At 42.9% G+C, this 18762-nt stretch overlaps 1 protein-coding gene across 4 annotated transcripts in view; it reads right to left on the reverse strand.

Moving 5' to 3' along the window:
- LOC134353559 (BTB/POZ domain-containing protein 10) overlaps window positions 1–18762 on the reverse strand; it is a 165451-nt gene that overhangs the window by 55432 nt on the left and 91257 nt on the right. For all 4 annotated transcript variants that reach the window (XM_063061590.1, XM_063061591.1, XM_063061592.1 and 1 more), the window contains 2 exons: window positions 16683–16879; window positions 3797–4082 (listed from right to left, as the gene is read on the reverse strand). In XM_063061590.1, coding sequence (XP_062917660.1) covers window positions 3797–4082; window positions 16683–16833 — 437 coding nt within the window. In that variant the 5' untranslated portion in view covers window positions 16834–16879. The remainder of the gene's footprint in view (window positions 1–3796; window positions 4083–16682; window positions 16880–18762) is intronic.

Raw genomic sequence — 18762 nt, forward strand, 5'->3', positions numbered from 1 at the left:
TTTTGGGCCCCAGTTCTCAGAAAGGATGCATTGTCATTGGAAAGGGTCCAGAGGAGGTTCACGAGGATGATTCTGGGAATTAAGGGGGTAACATATGAGGAGGGTTTGGCAGCTTTGGGCCTGTACTCACTAGAATTTAAAAGAATATGTGGGGGGGGAGAATATTTCCTATGCTGGGGGTATTCAGAACTAGAGGGCACAGCCTCAACATTGAGGGGCAACCTTTTAGAACAGAGGTAAGGAGGAATTTTTTTAGCCAGAGAGTAGTGAATCTGTGGAATGCTTTGCCACAGATGACGGTAGAGGCCAAGTCCATGGTTATATTTAAAGTGGACATTCTGATCAAACAAGGCATCAAAGGATATGGTGAGAAGACAGATGTATGCGATTCCGACAAGTGTGAAGTGATTCACTTTGGAAGGTTCAACTTGAAGACAGAATACAGAGTTAATGGCAGGATTGTTAGCAGTGTGGAGGAACAGAGGGATCTTGGGGTTCACGTACATAGATCCCTCAAAGTTGCAGTGCAATTTGATTGAGTGATTACATTATTGGGGGATTGAGCTCAAGAGTAGTGAGGTACCATTCCAGCTCCATAAAAACTGTAAGACCATATGACATAGGAACAGAATTAGGCCGTTCAGCCCATTGAGTCTGCTCTGCCATTCCAAGTCATTTATAAAAATCACAAACAGCAGAGGTCCCAGCACAGATGCCCGTGGAACATCCCTTGTCCCCGACCTCCAGGCAAAATATGGTTCATCTACTACCAGCCTCCAACTTCTGTGGGCTAGCCAATTCTGAATCCATGCAGACAAGTTTACTTGGATCTCACGCTTCTTGACTTTCTGAATGAGCATACCGTGGGGAATCTTACCAAACACCTTACTAAAATCCATATATACCAGATCCACTACACTACCTTCATTGATGTTTTGTCACTTCCTCAAAGAATTCAATCAGGCTCATGACCGTGACCTGCCCCTCACAAAGCCATAATGACTATCCCTAATCAGACTATGCTTCTCCAAATGCTCATAAATACTGTCTTTAAGAACCTTCTCCAATAGTTTTCCCACCACTGATGTATAGATTCATTGAACATTCTACAGGCATTCTGCTAAAAAAAAATTCATGATTGCACATAAGTTTCTTGCTTTCTCAGTAACTCCATTAATATAACTTCCTTTTCCTTCATTTGTTAGCTGTTTTCCCTTTAAATACACCCATCTCTTACCATCAACCATTTCCAGTGGCAATAAGTTCTATACTCTCATAACTCACCGGGTAAGAAAGTCTTTTTGAATTTCCTTATCTTTTTGTATGGTGGCTCACTGGTTAGAGGCTGTTGCATAACTTCAGTGACCTAGTTGAACCCAGGTCACCCTCAATTGAACACCTCATCTCCAGTGTTGTCTGTGTAGTCTGCCCATGCTTCATGTGGTTGTGTTGGCTTTCCTGGGATCTTTGGTGACTTCCCACACGCCAAGGACTTACTGTTATGATGTACTCCCAGTATAAAGTTGGTGGCAGAAGAATCAGAGAATGACGGCCATGTGTGACTTACAGGGAAATAAACAGGGAATGGGATTCATACGAACATTTTTATAGCCAGCATAGACTTGAGGCAACAACTTCTCTCTGTCAAAGGCAGTATTAGTTTACTTATATATTTATTTATACATAAGGCGGTAGATGCATGGAACACACTGCCACGGGTGGTGATAATAGCGTTGTGCTAATCGCTATGCTACTGCAGTACCTGCGGCTCAGGGCCAACGTGAAGGAAAGTCTGATTCTGCAGGTGCAGGGAGTGAGAGGAAAAGCATTAGAGAAAACCCAGATAAGTGTGAAGTAGTTCATTTTGGTAGATCAAATTTGAAGACAGAATATAATATTAATGGTAAGACTCTTGGCAGTGTAGAGGATCAGCGATAACTTGAGGTCCGTGTCCATAGGACACTCAAAGCTGTTGCATAAGCTGACAGTGTTGTTAAGAAGGTGTATGGTGTGTTGGCATACATCAACCATGGGATTGAGTTCAAGAGCCACGAGGTAATGTTACAGCTATATAAGACCTTAGTTAGACCCCACTTGGAGTACTGTGTTCAGTTCTGGTCACCTCACTACAGGAAGCATATGGATACTATAGAGTACAGAGGAGATTTATGAGGATGTTGCCAGGATTGGAGAGCATGCCTTTTGAGAATAGGTTGAGTGTACTTGGCCTTTTCTCCTTGGAGCGACAGAGGATGATAGGGGTGTAAAAGATGATGAGGGGCATTGATCGTGTGAATAGCCAGAGGCTTTTTCCCAGGACTGAAATAGCTAACATGAGGGGCACAGTTTTAAGGTGCTTGTAAGTAGGTACAAGGGGGATGTCAGAGGTAAGTTTTTCACACAGAGAGTGGTGGGTGCATGGAATGCACTGCCAGCGACAGTGGTAGGAGGAGACGAAAATAGGATCTTTTAAGAGATTCTTAGATGGGTACATGGAGCTTAGAAAAATAGAGGGCTATGCGGTAGGGAAATTCTAGTCAGCTTCTGGAGTAGGTTACATGATCGGCACAACATTGTGGGCCAAAGGGCCTGAAATGTGCTGTAGGTTTTCTATGTTTTATGTTTCTATGTTCTAAAACTATAATCGCAATCGTAATGACAGGCCCATACGATTTCACATCTCATCAGACAGGAGGTAGCAGAGCAAAGTTTCAGAAACTTAAGAGTTTGGTGGAGCTCTTCATGTGTGGGGGCCATCTTTGCTCTCTATAATGACACAGGGAGTTAGGTGACAGATTAGGGTTAATGGACAGGGATGAGGGGGAGTTGCTGGTAGTAAATGAAGAGCCTAGGCAGCAGTTCGATACTAGGTTGAAGCACTCTGCAAATAAACGTCCACAATCCCAGATGTCTTGATGCAGGCACTGAGGAGACCAGTGATCCCCAGGGAATGGATAAATATTTGAAATGGAAAAGACAATTAAGACATGGGAGCAGAATTTGGCCATTTGGCCAATTGAGTCTGCTGTCATTCCATCATGGCTGATTTACTCTCTCTCTCAACCCCATTCTCCTGCCTTCTCCCCATAACCTTTGCCACCCTTACTAATGAAGAAACTATCAACCTCCACTTTAAACATACCCAATGACTTGGCCTCCACAGCTGTATGTGGCAATGAATTCCACAGATTCACCACCATCTGGCGAAATAAAATTTCCCTCATCTCTGTTCTAAAGGGACGTCCTTTTATTCTGAGGCTGTGCTCTCTGGTCCTAGTCTCCCTCACTCTAGGAAACACCCCCTCCACATCCATTCTATCTAGGCCTTTCAATATTCAATAAGTTTTAATGAGATCCATCCCCTCATTCTTCTGAACTCCAATGAGCACAGACGTAGACCTACTCATACACTAACCATTTCATTCCTGGGATCATTTGTGTGAACCTCCTCTGGAACTTCTCCAATGACAGAACATTCTTATTTAGATAAGGGTCAAAAAAACTCACTATACTTCATATGTGGTCCGACCAATGCCTTTTGTCAAAAACATTTGCACAGAAAAAAAAGAGCAGGGATAGCATTAATGTGACTTCCCTAGCATAAGCAAAATAGGCCAAATAGCAGTTACATGATTAGGTGGTCACAAGCATACGGGAGCACAGCTTCGGTTTCAGGGGTTGGATAACTATGTCAGGGTTCTGTCACTCTTTTGCAGAGATATATGAAACATGAATCACAGGTTTAAGGTTCTAAGTGGAATACATTGTTCAGGAAAGACTGGTGGATGCTGCTTACCTGCCCAGCATTGTGTTCGGTTGTGCTGTGAAGATGGATGGATCCACAACGAATCTGGTGTTGTCGACAATGAGCGTCACTCGCTCTGAAGTGCGCACGCTTCGAGTTCCTTCCTTTGGGCTTTCGTACACAAAAACCATCTCTCCTCCTGACTTACAAGGTCCATCAACACTGGACTGGCTGCAATTCCGGCTGAGGTTGCCAATGATACCAGAGCCATTTGGGGAAGCCTTCTGAAGACGAGGGCTGCTGGGCCGTGAAGTAGAGATATGATCTTTTTCTCTGTCTGAAGGCAAAAATAACATAGCAGAAATAACAAAAATGCAATAGCATTTTGAAACCATTTCTTGTAAACCCCACAAAGACACACCCAACTCCTGCCCAATCTGTGTCAAACCCTCATCATCACTATGCAATTCTCCCAATGATGTTGGAAGAAAGAGACTCTCTGTTTAAGCAATTATATGACTGGAACACACCCTCATATGTTCAACAACAAGGAAATTAGTTTTGGTGAAGTACTTGAATACTCCTTGAATTTGGTAGAGGAATCGGGGCAGCACCGTAGCATAGGGGTTAGTGGAACGCTTTACAGTTCCAATGACACAGGTCAATTCTCACTTCTCTCTATAAGGAGTTTGTACATTCTCCCCGTAACCCCCTGGGTTTCCTCCGGGGTGCTCCAGTTTCCTCTCGAATCCCAGAGTCAGATGGGTTAGTAGGCTAATTGTCATTTGGGTACAAAAGCGCACAGCAGGTTTGTTGGGCCAGAATAGCATTCTATTATGCTGTATCCCTAAATCTAAATCAAAAATTAAGGTCAAATCAGATTCAGATGTAGTTGTTACATGTACATCGAAACATACAGTGAAACGCATCATCTGCATTAATAACCAACACAATCCACCACATATACTGGTGCCATGCGTGCTCTCCATCCTCAGCAGAACAACGCAGAACATGACAAGCAACAAAATGTGACTGTTTGAGTAGGCTCATTGCCTCTGCCTGCTCCTGCCCCACTGAACTCACGTCCACATACCTCAGTTCCATTCTATTCCCCTTGGTTCAGTCCCTTCCCACCTATATCCTAAACACTTCACACACTCTCCATCTCCTCAACTTTCAATTCCCTGGCTCTGACCAGCTCATTTTCACCATGGATGTCCAGTCCCTATACATTTCTATCCCCCATCAAGAAGGCCTTAAAGATCTTCACTCCTTTCTCAACAAAAGATTCAACAAGTTACCCTCCACCATCACCACCCTCCTCCTCTATCTGGATGAACTGGTACTCACACTCAACAATTTCTCCTTCAACTTCTTCCCATTTTCTTCAAAGTGAAAGGGTAGCCATGGGCACCTGCAGGGACAGCAGCCCCAGACATCCATGCTCAACCCACCTTCCCACTACCTCAACAGTTGACGCCACGCTATATTGGTGCCAGAAGCATGGTGACACCTGTGGGCTGTCCCAAGCATGTCCTCAGACTGTGTTAGTCATTGACATAATGAGACAACAGAAACTAAAAGTTTATGTTAAACTATAAGACCATAAGACATAGGAGCAGAATTGGGCCATTCAGCCCATTGCGTCTGATCCGCCATTCCATCATGGCTGATTTATTACCTCTCTCAAAACCATTTTCCCGCCTTCTCCCTGTTGCCGTTTGACACCCTGATTAATCAAAAACCTATCAATCTCTACCTTCAATATACCCCATGCCTTGGCTTGTACAGCCTTCTGTAGCCAAGAATTCCACAGATTCACCAGTCTCTGGCTAAAGAAATTTTTCCTCATTTGTTTCAAATGGACATCCCTCAATTCTGAGGCCGTGCCCTCTGGTCCAAGACTCCCCCACTCTTGGAAACATCCACTGTATTTCAATATTCGATAGGTTTCAATGAGATGCCACCCTCATTCTTCTAAACTCCAGTGAATACAGGCACACAGCCATTAAACTCTCCTCATATGTTAACCCTTTCATTCCTGGGACCATTCGCATGAACTTCCTCTGGACTGTCTCTAATACTAGCATATCATTCCTTAGATAAGGGGCCCAAAACTGCTCAGAACACTCTAGGTGTGGTCCGCCTTCTAAAGTCTCAGCACTACATTCCTTCATTTGTATTCTAGTCCTCTTGAAATGCATGCTAACATTGCAATTGCCTTCCTTATCATCTGCAAATTAACCTTAAGGTAATCCTGCTCGAGGACTCCCAAGTTCCTCTGCACCTCTGATTTTTCAAATTTCTCCCCCTTTAGAAAATAGTCCACGCTTTTATTCCTTCAGCCAAAGTGTATGACCTTGAATTTCTTGACATTATATTCCATTTGCCATTTCTTTGCCCATTCCCCCAATCTAAGTGCTTCTACAGACACCCTGCTTCCTCAATGCTATCTGCCCCTCCACCTATCTTCATATTGTCTGCCACGAAGCCAACAATTCCTTCATCCAAATCATTGACATACAACTTGAAACGAAGCAGTTCCAACACTAACCCCTGCGGGACACCACTAGTCACCGACAGCTAACAAGAGAAGGCCCCAATAATTCCCACTCTGTGCCTCCTGTCAGTCAGCCAATCTTCTACCCATAGTTGTATCTTTCCTGTACTATCATTGGGCTCTATTTGTTAAGCAGCCTTTCATGCAGAACTTTGTCAAAAGCCTCTTGAAAATCCAAGTAAACAACATCCACTGATTCTCCTTCGTCTATTCTGCTTGTTATTTCAACTACTTCAACTACTACAGAGTCTTGCCATCTTCAGAAGTTTTCTGATGACTCTGCCATAGTTGGATGCATCAGCAAGGGAGATGAGGCTGAGTACAGGGCTACAGTAGGAAACTTTGTCACATGGTGTGAGCAGAATTATCTGCAGCTTAATGTGAAAAAGACTAAGGAGCTGGTGGTGGACCTGAGGAGGGCTAAGGCACTGGTGACCCCTGTTTCCATCCAGGGAGTCAGTGTGGACATGGTGGAGGATTACAAATGCCCGGGGATACGAATTGACAATAAACTGGACTGGTCAAACAACACTGAGGCTGTCTAGAAGAAGGATCAGAACCGTCTTTATTTCCTGAGGAGACTGAGGTCCTTTAACATCTGTCGGACGATGCTGAGGATGTTCTACGAGTCTGTGGTGGCCAGTGCGATCGTGTTTGCTGTTGTGTGCTGGGGCAGCAGGCTGAGGGTAGCAGACACCAACAGAATCAACAAACTCATTCGTAAGGCCAGTGATGTTGTGGGGATGGAACTGGACTCTCTGACGGTGGTGTCTGAAAAGAGGATGCTGTCTAAGTTGCATGCCATCTTGGACAATGTCTCCCATCCACTACATAATGTACTGGTTGGGCACAGGAGTACATTCAGCCAGAGACTCATTCCACCGAGATGCAACACTGAGCGTCATAGGAAGTCATTCCTGCCTGTGGCCATCAAACTTTACAACTCCTCCCTTGGAGGGTCAGACACCCTGAGCCAATAGGCTGGTCCTGGACGTATTTCCTGGCATAATTTACATATTATTATTTAATTATTTATGGTTTTATATTGATATATCTATACTCTATTCTTGGTTGGTGCAACTATAATAAAACCCAATTTCCCTCGGGTTCAATAAAGTATGACGACTACTACTCCTACTCCTTCTTCCTCTAAGAATTCCAACAGATTTCTCAGGCAAAATTTCCCCTTGAGAAAACCAGGCTGACTTTGGCCCATTTTATCATGTGCCTCCAAGTATCCCAAAACCTCATCCTTAATAATGGACGCAAACATCTTTCCAACCACTGAAGTCAGGCTAACTGGCCGATAATTTCCTTTCCTTTGCCTTCCTTCCTTAAATTTTCCCGGTCCTCTGGAACCATTCCAGAATCTAGCGAATCTTCATTACTAATGCCCTCACAATCTCTTCAGCTACCCTGGGGTGTAGTCCATCTGATCCAGGATACTTACCTGCCTTAAGACTTTTCAGCTTCCCAAGCTTCTCCTCAGTAATAGCAATGCCACTCAGATCTCTCCCGACACGCTCGCATTTCTAGTGTTCTGCTTGTGTTTTCCACAGTGAAGACCGACACAAAATACTTAAGTTCATGCACCATTTCTTTGTCCTCATTACTACATCTCAAGCATCATTTTCCAGAGGTCTGGTATCCACCTTTGTCTCTCTTTTACTCCTTACATATCTGAAAAACTTTTGGTATCCTCTTTGATATTATTGGCTAGCTTTCTTTGATATTTCATCTTTTCTCTCTTTATGGCTTTTTAAATTGCCTTCTGTTGGTTTTTAAACGATTCCTACTCCTCTAACATCCCACTGATTTTTGCTATATTATATGCCTTTTCTTCTGCATTTATGCTGTCTGGGCGAGTCCAGGACCAGAGGGTACAGCCTCAGAAAAGAGGGACATTCCTTTAGAACAGAAATGAGGAGGAATTTCTTGAGCCAGGGCATGGTGAATCTGTTGGAATTTATTGTCACAGACAGTTGTGGAGGCCAGGTCATTGGGTAAATTTAAACCTGAGGTTGTTAAGTTCTTGATTAGTGAGGGTCTCAAAGGTTATGGGGGGAAAGCAGGAGAATGGGGTTAAGAAGGAAAATAAATCAGCCATGATGGAGCAGACTCAAAAAGCTAAATGGCCCGAGTCTGCTATGTCTTAGGGTCTAACAAAAACCTTGACAACTAGTAATTTGTACTCTACTTTGATAATAACAGCAGCATCGGATATTACTTGTTTGATGTTTTCATGACTTCATTCTGAACTGCCCTTGCATGAAGTCTGATTAGTTGTTAATGAGGGTTTTCGACTCTAAGTTACACTGAATCTATCCATACTTTTCTATCATGACTTCATTCTGAACTGCCCTTGCATGGAGTCTGATCAGTTGTTAATGAGAGTTTTCGACTCTAAGTTACACTGAATCTATCCATACTTTTCTAAGACTAACTCCTAATGTTGCTGGGATAAATTACAACTGCAAAAATCTCTCGCGGCTGTACGACGCCACAAATAGTGGCTCTGATGAAGTAAGTAAACAGAAACCAAATCTTTAATAAGTGGCTTATAAATCCTTGAAGTATATTTCAAAGTTATTACTTAGCACTGATGGTTTAGCAATAACAGAATTGGGTATCGTATAACAGGTTTGGAGTCAGTTAGCCATTTCGATGTGGGTTTCTGCAAAGGTAATAAAGGTAACAGAGAGCGTTGATTTGATTTCAAAACATCTTTTGGCAAATCGGACGGTGAAATACAAATCCACATACTCTGGGCTTTCTTTACTAAACAAAAGCCAAATGATATCAGTTCCTCTGAATCAGATGAAGACATACACTCAGAGATCACTTTATCAGGTACACCTGCTCGTTATGCAAATATCTAATCAACCAATCACATGGCAGCAATTTAATGCATAACAGCATGCAGACATGGTCAAGAGGTTCCATTGCTGTTCAGACCGAACATCAGAATGGAGAAGAAATGTGATAAGTGGCTTTGACTGTAGAATGATTGTTGGTGTCAGACGGGGTAGTTTGAATCGCTCAGAAACTGCTTATCTCCTGGGAGCTTGCAGAGAATGTTGCGACTAACTGAAAAAAATCCAGTGAGCGAGAGCTCTGTGGGTAAAAACACCTGGGTAATGAGGGGTCAGAGGAGATTGGCCAGACTGGTTCAGGCTGACAGGAAGGCAAGAGTAACTCAAAAAACCATGTGTTACAACAGTAGTGTATCAGGAGCATCTCTGAATGCTCAGCACATAAAACTGTGAAGTGGATGAGCTACAGCAGAAGACCACAAACATACACTCAGTGGCCACTTTACTAGGTACAGGAGTTACATGATAAATTAGCCCATAAGTGTACATTAAGGTAGTATAAAAGTTCAAAAGGTACAAATGCAGAATATAGTGTTATATTTACAGAGACTTCCTATGTTTATTGGGGACACTGTCACTTAATTAGAGCAGGAGACTATTACTGAACAGTTTCTAATTAGCATTAGTCACAGGCATTTGTGTGGCCGTTCGAAACTAAACTGTGCTTCAAGTGAAGTTTTAAAATGATGTCAGTTGTGTGTGCTTGTGTTCAAAAGCAGTGATTTTTGTCATTGATAGTGACAAATAAACAGTAAGACAATTCAGAACTGTTTGCTCACTGCAGTTTCAAGCTTGGAGATGCCAGGAACAGCAAGGAGCAAATATAAAACAATTTTACTATTTCAACAAGTCAGGAACCACAAAAAATTTCAAGGTATCAACAATCATCTTGAATATTACAATGAAAAGGAAGATTTGGAGGATGCAATCGTCGAAATCATTGTACACAAGCCATCCATTATCTGCATTAGGTGTCTGTTTTGATATTGTTCATTTACAGTTAATCAAAGGAACATATCAGCATACACAGGATGAATTCCTCTCGCCAACTATGAGGAACTAATACACAGTTTTATGCCACAGTGGTACTATTAGTAGTGTTCTAATTTGTTCTGTATTTCATTTAAATACACAATTTGTTACGCAATTAATTGGCAGTTTTGTCTTTTATACTTTTTTACCTACTTTTATGAAACTTCAGTTAAATGGGGCAGCCACTTAATTGGGCTAAAATGTACTGACCCCCATGTGTCCCAATTAACTGGAATCCTCTGCACTTTCTAAAACAAGGTTATTTTACTAAGGCCCTGTATTACACAGGACCATCAGCCAGCTTGTGCCTTGAGAAATTGGCATGATGTCTATGCAAGATCAATAAAGCTTTAGCAAAGAAATCACTTTTAAATACATAGAGAGGTCTTTATTCATCCAATTTGATTTACTGAATGCAGCTGGTCTTAAGCTCCCATGGCAGCAGTTTGTGGTTTGGCCTTGAAAAATATTCCAATGTTCTTTTTTCTTACAGAAACATCTGCATGATGCTAAGCTAGGGCACATCATCAGCAATGTTACCCGGGGTCGTCAGGTGTTTCGGGTCTTTCAGCATCATACACCCTCGCCCAGGGGACCCGACCGGGGTTGATCAGACCCTGGCCTGTGCCCTAGCAGCAACCCATGGATCTGCCCTCTTTATCCAGAGCCATCTTGACGCTTTCTCTGCTGCATCTGTGATGGTAGAAATGTCTCTCCTCCTTCTCTCTCCCGTGATTCCAAGTGCAGTGTATACTTTGCAGAGCGACTGGCCTGCAAAGCCACGATACCTGACCTCCACGGGCCAACACTTTGCTCTCCAGCCTCTTCTTTGGCAGTTGTTCTTCAGATCTTCATACTTGGCTCTTTTCCGCTCGTAGGCCTCCTCCATGCGTTCTTCCCATGGCACAGTAAGCTCAAGCATAAGAACGTGCTTCAGTGAGTCGGACCACAACACAATGTCGGGCCACAATGTAGTCTCTGTGATGTGGGGAGGAAACTGCAGCTGTTTTCCCAGGTCTGCTTTTAGCTTCCAGTCCTGCGCAGTGAAGAGCAACCCGGTTGCTTTCTGGTGTTCTGATGGTCCTTCCCCCTCTTTGACAAAGCAGATGGTATTCTTGACTGGTCTTGTTTTCCGGCAGATGTTAAGGGTGCTGCAGATTGTCTCAGCAAGTGTTCAGAGGACCTGGTCATGCCATCACCGATAACGGCCATTGGCAAGAGCTCTGGGGCAGCAGCTCCGAATATGCTCTAGCGTACTGGTCTTCTCACAGAGGGGACAAGCTGGTTGTTCTGCAAGGCCCCAGCAGTGCAGGTTGGATGGGCTAGGAAGGACGTCATAAACAGCTTGGATAAGGAACTTGATGCGGTGTGGATCCACCTTCCAGAGATCATCCCATGTGATCTTTCGCTCAATCACCTGCTCCCATTTGGTCCAGGCTCCTTGTTGTTTCATTGCCACTGCTCTGCTGGTCCTCTCCTCCTCCACAGCTGCCCTTTCTTCATTCCGGACCAGTTCTCGTCGCTCTCTCCCTTGTACTTTGTCAAAATGGGGGACTTCAAGGCTTCCAAGTCCAACTCTTCCCTTGGCGACTGCCCCCACCAGCACTTTGTGGCGCAGTCACGCCTCAGCTTCTTCCACTGCAGCCTCTGCTCTCCACTTTCTTCCACTCTCACCACCACTCTTGCTCCAGCAACCTTTGGATCTGAAGATTCCCGGAACTGCAGCACCTCTCTTGCTCATAGATAAAGCTTTAGCAAAGAATTCACTTTTGAATACTTAGAGAGGTCTTTATTCATCGAACTTGATTAACTGTCTTAAGCTCCCACAGCAGCAGTTTGTGGTTTGGCCTTGAAAAATATTCCAATGAAGATTTACTTCCACGACCATACATAACAGTTCACTACTGTATTTATTAAAACACAAATTGCTGATAATGTTAAATGCAGGCATTATAAATAGACTACACTTCAGTTTGTAGACAAAATACAAATTTAGTCTTTAGATTCCAAGCTTCAGTTTTTGTCACTTCAATCATATGCTCACAGAAAATATTTGAATTTATCAAGGAAGATAATTAATATTTTGTGAAATACTGTCGTATCTATTTTGGGTTTACAGGCGAAAGTAATCAAGTATAATTGCTACACACTAGCTCCAAGACATGAAAAATTCTCAGCAACACACATAAAATGCTGGAGGAGCTCAGCAGGTCAGGCAAAATTGATGGAGACCTGGTAAAAGGGGTTCAATTGAAATTGTTGATCGTTTATCCATTTCCACGGATGCCACCAGACCTGCCATGTTCCTCCGGCATTTTGAGTGTGTTGTTCTAGATTTCCAGCATCTGCAGAATCTCTTGCATTAATGACATATCTTCAACGCCAGATGATCCCAAAGTATTTTTGATGGACTCTATTTCAATGTGTTTTTTCTCACCCCATCTTCTCTCATTCTTCAAAGAGTAATCAGTAAAAACTGAGTCCTGAAGAAGGGTCTCGGCTCAAAACATCAACTATCTATTCATTTCCATAGATGATGCTTGACCTGCTGAGCTCCTCCAGCATTTTGTGTGTGTTGCTTAATACTGAGTCTCTCTTTCTAGTTTTACGCTCTTCCTTCGCTGTGACAGAAGGGTGCCATGGTAGTACAGCAGGTACTATAATACTTTACAGTGCCTGCTATAAGTTTGGGGTTCAATTCCCACTGTCTGCAAAGAGTTTGTACATTCTCCTCCGACTGTGTGGGTTTCCTCTGAGTGTTCCAGTTTCCTCCTGCATTCTAAAGACGTACAGGTTAGGGTTACTAAGTTGTGTGCGTGCTGGAGCCAAAAGCATGGTGACACTTGCAGGCTGCCACCAGCACAATCCTCAACGCAAGCAACGCATTTTACTGTATATTTCTAAGTAGGCGTGACAAATAAAGCTAATCTTTAAAGAAGGGGATTCACTAACCAGCTGAAAGGTCCAGACAACATTTCATTAACACCTACAATATAAAAATTGGGTATATTTCAAGTGGAGATTGATAGGTTCTTGATTAGTCAGAGCATCAAGGGTTACGGAAAGAAGGCAGAAGAATAGGGTCAAGGGATAATTAATCCGTCATGATGGAATGGTGAGCAAAAGAAATTCTGCAGATGCTGGAAATCCGAGTAACACACCCAAAATGCTGGAGGAACTCAGAAGGCCAAGCAGCATTTATGGAAAACAAGTACAGTCGATGTTTCAGGCCGAGACCCTTTGGCAGGAGTCTCACCCTGAAGGGTCAATGGTACTTTTTTCCATGGATGCCTGGCCTGCTGAGTTCCTCCAGCATTTTGTGTATGATGGAACGGCCGAGCAGACTCGATGAGCTAAATGATTTTCTGCTCCTCTGTTTTATGGTCTTATAGTTTAACACTAGAAACTTTATCCATTTTTTGTATTAATTCTCTACCTTGCAAGTTTTGTTGCCCTTCAAATTGGAATTAAGCCCATTGATGAAGAGATGCATAGAGATCTCTCTGCCAAATCCTGGCTAATTGAAGCTTAAGTGGTTCCAAGACTTGTATGATGGCACTGTTATACACTCTGACTAGCAATTTCAGATTGAAAGCAGTGGAACTGAGTTTGCTACCTCTTACCTCTCTGTTAAAATAAGGCTGTTGGTACAACAGTGAGAGTGGTGTAGATTTGGAAATGCATTGGAGACACCAGAGACTGCAGATGCTGAAATCTGGCCACCCTGTGCCACCACCAAGGTCTCGCCACTAAGGGTTTACTGTTTACTGTACTGATTAGGGGTCCCAAGCACTGCTGAGGATCCCTGCCACCCATTTCCACTACCATCAGGAAGGAGGTACAGATGCATCAGGACGAGGACTGCCAGACTGGGTAACAACTTCTTCCCTCAGTCTGAGAGACTATGCAAACACTGCCATGACTGAGGCCTCATCACTAGGACAGCGAGCTATTTGCTGTTCAGCTGTGCCGCGCACAACACGCATTTTGAATGATATTTTTATTAAGTTATTTATGGTAATATTTTGTTCTATGTGCTGTGTGTGATACATATTTTGTGGGTACTCTGTGGTCTGGAGGAATGTATATATGTACAGTTGTATATCTACTGGGTTGTGTATATGTACAGTCAGATGACAATAAATTTGAACTTGAAGTTATTAAAAAAACAGCTGGTAGACAAATAAGCCCAGAATAAAGGTATTGACCCAAAATGTTGACTGTTCATTTCCCTCTACAGATGCTGCCTGACCTGCTGAGTCTCACAAACAGCTTGCGATTTTTAAATAAATTTCAGAAGTACATTGCTTGCACATGTTGCAGCAGCGAGGTCGCTTAGCAGTTAGCACAATCACTTTACATTGCCAGTGATCACTGAGTGAGGTTCAAGTCCCATTGCTATCTATAAGGAGTTTGTACATTCCTCCCGTGATGTCATGGGTTTCCTCCTACATCCTATAAAACATACCAGTTATTAAGGGTTAGTGAGCTGTGGGCATACCAGAAACATGGCAACACTTGCAGGCTATGCCAGGGCATCCTCAGACAGTGTTGGTCGTTAATGCAAACAACGCATTTCACCTTGTGTTTCAATGTACATGTGACAAATAAAACAAATCTTCATCTTCTTTTGCTTTAAGAATCAGTGGGGGGGTGGGGTAGAAAGGAGGGCCCCTCTGTTGAGCGGGGTCAACTGTGGATGTTGCGTATGCAACCCAGAGCAGTACGATATGGAGAGCAAGCTGTTGCACATGTAGCAGCCACCCCTCCAGCAGCTGATGAATCCAAAGGAATGACAGAGACAGATACCGATCAGCACCAGTGGTGTCACAGCACTTGCCAGTCAGCATTGAACTCAACGCAAGACTGCCCTACGGATTCCAGCTCCAAATTTTTTCCTTGGGGATTTACTCCTAAAGACTTCCCCTTAGGGGGGGATACAGTGACTAGGCATCGAGTATTCCTTCTCTGAGATGAGCTGCCAGCCACAGCTGATGAACCCCATCTGCCTGAAGCTACTTGTTTTAAGGCACCAGTAACCTGCATTTGCCCCTTTTTCTGTCAGTAGAAACTGTTGCGCTAGGCTGAGTAGCTAAGCCACACATGAAGGCCAGGAGCTGCACTTGGTTGTCAGACACCATTTGAGATGCTCGCCATTGGGAACATTTTATAGGCAGTGAGAGTTTGTCCCACCTCCACCCACCCCACCTTAAAGGATAGTAAATTTTCAAAAATAATTGGAGTAAATTAATGAATAGGAAACATTTGAAGTATATAAGAAAAAAAATCAATGTGCGATTAATTGGACAGGTTTACCAAAACAAAAGCACATGCAGTACTGATAAATAGTGCTATGCCCCAACTGAAGGGGCATTTATTGGAATCTCGTCAAAGTTCAACTCTATGATTCTTAGATAGATCAAAGCAACTGTTAATAAAACACTGAAATGCAACTACGACTATAATCTTTTGCTTGAAGGCAATAGTTGTCAGGCAGCAGACAGACATCTTTCCTACCTAATTCCCCTGAGCAGTATTAGGCTGTTTAAGTGAAGGATTTTGATACTTATCACATTTGAGGCCGGTAAGCCTGTCAAACGCAACAACATTGTTTCATTACTGGCAACTAATGCAGAAACTCTGAACTATTATATCAGGAGACTCTCAGGAGTTTGAGTGTGCTGAAGACAGTAATGTGCGACTGCAAGTGCTGTGCATTATGTCATCTTCAATATTTTTTGTTATACCCTGTATTTAGAAAAACAGTGCAGAGCAGTCTTCTGGACCAATGAGACGCATCACCCAGCAACCCACCTCTCTCATTAACAAAGCAGGATGGAGAGTGGGGCTCTCATTCTTCTGCCACACTCTTCCAGCAAAACCCATAAGATATAGGAGTAGAGTTCAGCCCATTGAGTCTGCTCTGCCATTCCATCATGGCAGATTTATTATCCCTCCCAACCTCTGCTTCACTTGGCCTCCACTGCCATCAATGGCAATGAATTTCTGGCTAAGAAATTCCTTCTCGCCTCTGTTCTAAGTGGACGTCCTTCCATTCTGAGGCTGTGCCCTTTGATCCTGATCTCCCCCACCAAAGGAAACCCTCTCTCCAAATACCTTTCAATTGATTTCAATGAGATGCTCTTCATTCTTCTAAACTCCAGCAAGTATAGGCCCAGAGCCATCAAAGGCTCTCAAACATTAACTCTTTCATTCCAGGGGATAATCGTTAATTTCATCTGGACTCTCTCTAGTGCCAGCACATCTTTTCTTACAAGGGGCCTAAAACTGGGGCCAAAACTGGCAACACCCCTGGCAAGTTAGGGGAGCCCTCAAAAACACTAACCCTATCCATCTGTCAAAGCAAAAACAGAAAAGAAACTTCACCATATTTTGACTCACTGCTCATGTACAGAGAAATCAAAGCCTCAACATTTACAACACGAGTGCTGTGAAGTAAAATTCTGCTTACCACCATGATGCTGTCTGGTCGGTGAAGTAACATTCCTGATACAAGGTGTGAGCTGCCCTTCTGTCCGTTCATGCGATGAGTCACGTGATCGATCGCTTGATCTGCGCCTATCCCGCGACCGCTCATATCCACTAGCTGCGTGGAGGCTCATTTTGTTAATTCGGGCTGCTCCAAACTTTGGTGCACGTGAAGGAGCGCTGAAAATCAAAACAATCTGGTCAGGGTCAAAAAGAAAGCAAAAAAAAACATTTAAATGATTACTTCATTACTAATTCTTCCACTGAAGTTGTAATCTTCAATGTGTGTAACATCAGAACACAATTTCATGCCAACACTGAGACTACAGCATAGCTCACACTGCTGATGGCTCAATTAGTCTGCAGCCAAAATTCTCACCTCTGCTTTGATCAAATACGAATGAAAATATGTAACACTGGCCACCTCATTTGCTCTACTTTCGGGAAATTAATTTACCCAAAGTTGGTACACCTGTCCTAATTCACACTATTATATTCATTCCACCTGTACAGGTTTATGAAATATACTGGTGCCAAGCAGAGATAAAGACTAATGATTAGCTTTATTTGTCTTTAATCTTTAGTTAAGCAATTATCCAAATTTTAACTTATTTTCTAACTACTCTTATAGTGTCACTTTGCTGAGTCCTAGTCAGCTCAGCCACAATATCTGCAGTCTTCTAATTTCCTTTCTAAATCTTTCCATCATTTTTCTCCTTTAATTGTTAGAGCATAAATGTTTATGCTCTAACAATTCCTTATGTGGCATGGTATCAACTTTTGTTTCATAACAGTGAAGCGTCCAGGGAGTTCTTCACTAAGTTAATGACTAAGTGATTTTGAAAATTGTGTTCTGGTAATTTTTAAAAACTGCGTACTCTGGTTGATGCATCTAGAATTGGAGGTGATCACCAACAGCACGAAGGAATGCAGGTTAACCCTGGGTTAAGAATGCCCAACTTACAGACAACCCCTACATGAGCGAGCTCCCATGGCATTAAATCCAAAAGTCAAATGTACGAATATACTTTTGCTCCTTCAAGGGGCTAAACTAGTTTCCTCTTTGTACACTTTTGGTAACTGTTCTTTTTTATCAGTGTCATGTGGTTTAGATGCCATTCACTACAATACCGCGGAGGTACAGTTACCTTACAAGTGAATTTTGTATATTTTCTAACAGTGACAAAATTCACTGTAAAAACAATTCAAACTAAATTTATTATCAAAGTAATTAGATGTCACCATATACAAACAACCCTGAGACTCATTTGCTTCCAGGCATATTCAATAATCCTGTTCATTAGCCACAATCTGCAAGTTGATAACAAAGTATTCCCTTGGCGACTGCCCCCACCAGCATTTTGCGTATATTTTTCAAGGGATGCTAGGAGTTCAAAAGCATGAGACATTGTGATCAGCATGAGACATTGTGATCAGCATGAACATTGATTTCTCTATCTTCTAGTAATTTCTCCACCCTCCCCACCTTCTTTCCCCATTCCCCACCTGCTCAACACCTCACTTTGATTCCCCTCCACCTTCCCTTTCGCCCATGGTCCACTCCCCTCTCCAATCAGATTCGTTCTTATTCAGTGCTTTACTTCTTCCAACTATCACCTCTCAGCTTCTTAATTTACCTCCCCCACCCCCCAACACCCACCCACCTTCTGCTCCACTTGGTGTCACCTATCATCTGCCAGCTTATATTTCTTCCCCTCTTCCCACTACCTTACTCTGGTTTCCCCCTTCTTTTCCAGTCCTGAAGGGTCTCAGCTCAAAATGTCAACTGTTTATTCCACACCACAGATGCTGCCTGACCTCCTCCAACGTTTTGTGTGTGTTAATTGAGACTTCCAGCATCTGCAGTAACTCTTGTGTTTGTGACTATATGAAACGTTAATGGCGAAAAGATGTATCTTACAACATTGGAAAGAGCTCAATGCTCCAACTACCTTTTTTTTTGGTTTTCTCAGACGATATTATGCTTGAATTTGGAGAAAATTAGAAGCAATCTTTATAATTCCTCACTTAAATTTGAACAGACCTGGAGATCTTTTATTCAA

Source organism: Mobula hypostoma, chromosome 11 (genome assembly GCF_963921235.1).
Source record: "Mobula hypostoma chromosome 11, sMobHyp1.1, whole genome shotgun sequence".
Classification (NCBI taxonomy): domain Eukaryota; kingdom Metazoa; phylum Chordata; class Chondrichthyes; order Myliobatiformes; family Myliobatidae; genus Mobula; species Mobula hypostoma.